A 3,832-nucleotide genomic window follows, 5' to 3' on the forward strand; every position below is an offset into this window, starting at 1 on the left:
ATACAACCACAGTGCTAAGTACACGATGTCTATAACATATCTAGACTGACTTTATTCGTCTTTCTCGACATACACCTATAGGGCGTGGGTAGAGTGCTCATTGGGCCGAGGTTCGGTGGTGTGTCTGCGGCCCTGGAACGATACGACGGGCAGGAGCTATTGGGTCAAACGATAAACGTTCGGCTGGAGACTCAGGTAAGATTACATATATATATATATATATATATATGTTCACCCAATGTTCACCAAAATCTTATAAGTCTATACATGCATCTTTATTGCCAGGCTGAGACTGCTGAATATTCCACCGACCCCAAAGTCACACGGGCAAGCACACGCGTACGCAAGACCTCTACCCAAACAGCGCAACCGACCAACAACAAATTGAAGACAATTAACCAGGAGCGGAAGAACACCCCCAGCAAAGCCAGGGGTAGGGCAAATATCCAGGACAAGGATAAGATTGAGAGCCGTAGGGGTAGGGCAAATATCCAGGACAAGGATAAGATTGAGAGCCGTACTACAAAACCGTCAATTACAACCGAAGCGAATACGCCGACACGTGTTGAGGGGAAATGGGGCGGAGCAACTGAACAAGCGGTGTGTGTATATGTCTATCATGTGTGTGTGTATGTGTGTATTATGTATGTGTGTATTGTGTGTGTGTATGTGCGTATTATGTGTGTGTGTATGTGAATATTATATGTGTGTGTATGTGTGTATTATGTGTGTGTTTGTGTGTGTATTATTTATTCTGGTAGTATGCGAGTGCGTGGGTATATACATGTAACTGATGTTAGTAATGCGTGTGTAGTTTCTTCTGGTAGTGTGTGAGTACATATAACTGGTATAATAGTACATGTAACTGGTATAATAGTACATATAACTGATATATTTAGCTGTGTGTGTAGTTTCTTCTGGTAGTGTGTGACTACATATAACTGATAAAACTAGCTGTGTGTATTATCTATTCTGTGTGCATAAGTGGATGGATATAGACACACGACTGGGATAATGGGTTGTGTGTTATTTATTCTGGTAGTGTATGAGTGTATGTGTATAGACATAGAATTGATATATTTAGTTGTGCGTGTTGTTATTTCTTTGAGTGTGTGAGTGGATGGGATTGTACATAAACCCCATATAATTGGTTGCGTGTGTTAAATGTTCTGCTAGTGTGTGTTGAATGTTCTGCTAGTGTGTGTGAGTGTATGTATTGCTCCATAGTTCACACACACAAATGGTTTATATACTTATGTGTCAGTTGTAGGAGGATGCAAAACGTTTCTACTGAGTGTGGGTGTTTGTACGGTCATTTTAAACCCAACAAAACGCGTTGAATGGTTCAAACACAGTAAAGCCTGTCGCATCACGTTTAACACAGCAAGTAGCGTCTCAATGATATCAAGCCGATATCTGATCATTCTAAAGATATCGATAAACCGTTAGTGGTTTCTCCAGTACATAGGTGTATACGAAGGCTCTTTAAAGTAGAATAGAGATAAAATAGATGGGACCAGATAGGGTAAGTATATATTTGACATATATATATATATATATATATATATAAATATATTCATGGATATATTTATAGAAGAAACATATCAAAGATCGTTGTGTTTGTTTGGAACACAGCAAGAAACACGGAGTCTATTTATAGCACAGTAGGGGTCATGCCCAGGGCATGAACTCACACCTCTGGCGTTAAAATCCATTTTTATCTCGGAGTACGCAGTCTATTTATAGCACAGGATGAGTCATTGTATACAACCACATTGCTCACCACTGCATCCCGCACTGCAATTGACACAGGCGGCAAAGGCACTGATCAAAGCGATCTGGGAACTCATTCCTCTGGCGCTGAAATATATTTTTATCTTGGAGTACGGAGTAGATCTGTGGCAAGAGGTGGTGTATGGTAAGCATATGTTGCAGTGGACAGAGAAGACCACGATGAGGATTCTGAGTAGACAAAGGCAATGTCTCAACGAGTATTGGCCAAAGGCGGTCATAGACGAATGCATACCAAAACTTATACGTAAGTGAGTGTAGGTAGGCAGGGGGAGAGATGTGGACGTAAGTAGGTATAAATAAGAGCGTGTGGGTATGTAAGGGGAGAGGAGTGGATATAGGTAGGTATAAATAACTTAAATGTAGGTATGTGTGTGGATATAGGTCAGTAAGTGAATAGAGATACGTAAGTGAGTGGATAGAGATATGTACGTAAGTGAATGGATGAAAGCAAGTGTACATAGGGTATGGGCTTGTGATTGGACCATAATACTGGTGCGTACAAGTACGTAAATATTCAAGAGTAGGCAAGTATGTAAGTGAGCATATGTACGTATGTAAGCGAACATAAGTATGTATGTCAGTGAACATAAGTATGTAAGTGACCAAAGGTAGGTAGGTAACTGCACATACGCAAGTATGTAAGTGCACGCAAATACCTTGGTATAAGCAAGTACCGAACTGAATAGAAGGAAGTACGGGAACACAACTGAATATCCAGGCGTACATTATATAAAAGCAGGCTCAGAATACAGGAACAGACTATAGCATGTGCAAGTATGTACTATTACTCTCAATATCCATGCATATATATATCCAAGTGATTGCAAGCACATGTGCGTACATACAACACCAACCCAATCTCCTGCATGCATCCCTATCACACCCATACAGATGTCAAAGAGTCCCGGGTCAGGACTATCCCGGACGAGAATGTGATCCAGCTAATAAGGAATGTGACGCTGTTATGCCAGTATGTCACCACGCGCTTACCCGAAGATCGGGCTCGAGAGATCGGCAAGATGAGGGATCAGATATTACGGGATGTAGGTAAGTTGAGAGAGATGGCAGCGGAGAGTAGGACAGAAACCGCCCTGACCAGTCCAAAAAAAGGGACTAGGTGCGTGGGTGGTGGCGCAAGCGTGGTTGTGAGTGCTGGTACAGATAGTATGGGAAGGAGTACTGTGCGCACACAAGAGAGGAGAAAGGATGGTGACACAGATAAGACAAGTACGGGGGGCGTGGATGGGAATGACATGTATAGGAATGGGGGCGTGGATGGTAATGATATGTATAGGAATGGGGGTGTGGATGGGATTGATATGAATAGTAATGGGGGTGTGTATGGGGATGAAGAAACACGTGCAATGGCACCAGAGCACACACACACAGGTGCCAGGACAGGGTATGGGGAAGACAGGGATAGTCCAAGTAGGACCACTGACTATGGGAGTGCTAGGGCAGATGGTGGGTTGTTCGCAGGCGCAAGCACAGGAGAGGTTGGTGGCGATAGGAAGAGGAGTAGGGGTGTAGGGGCAAGTATGTTGGTGTCCAATTTGCAGGAGTTCAGGACACGCACCCGCGCGGGTGGTTTAGGACCGGTTGACCCAGCGCAACTGTCACCTGAGTACTACCTAGGCGGGGCAAAAGAGACCCAGGCGGCTCTAGCCCCGTTTATTCGGGGTATGTTACTGTGTATACACACGGCAGCGATGTCATAAGATGTAATAGGGTCTACTGAAGGTGTATATAAGTGCGCGTAGAGCAGGATATGGTTCTTGTATTCGTATGTGTATCGAGATATGGATATATAGTATATCGTTTCCCTTCCTATATATATATATATATATATATATATATATATATAATAATAATATATAGTAGTAGTATATATATATATATATATATATATATATATATATATATATATATATATATATATATATATATATATATATATATATATATATATATATATATATATATATATATATATATATATATATATATATATATATATATATATATATATATATATATA

The 3,832-nt window shown here is 41.1% G+C and overlaps 1 protein-coding gene across 1 annotated transcript in view; it reads left to right on the forward strand.

The window, feature by feature from the left end:
* SARC_04098 (hypothetical protein) overlaps positions 1–3,512 on the forward strand; it is a gene marked incomplete at both ends in the record, with an annotated part of 5,403 nt that extends 1,891 nt beyond the window's left edge. The window contains 4 exons of the mRNA XM_014302092.1: positions 82–195; positions 286–600; positions 1,813–2,038; positions 2,686–3,512. Coding sequence (XP_014157567.1) covers positions 82–195; positions 286–600; positions 1,813–2,038; positions 2,686–3,512 — 1,482 coding nt within the window. The remainder of the gene's footprint in view (positions 1–81; positions 196–285; positions 601–1,812; positions 2,039–2,685) is intronic.
* Positions 3,513–3,832: the final 320 nt, after the last annotated feature.

This window comes from Sphaeroforma arctica, assembly GCF_001186125.1.
Source record: "Sphaeroforma arctica JP610 unplaced genomic scaffold supercont1.221, whole genome shotgun sequence".
In the NCBI taxonomy this organism is placed as follows: domain Eukaryota; class Ichthyosporea; order Ichthyophonida; genus Sphaeroforma; species Sphaeroforma arctica.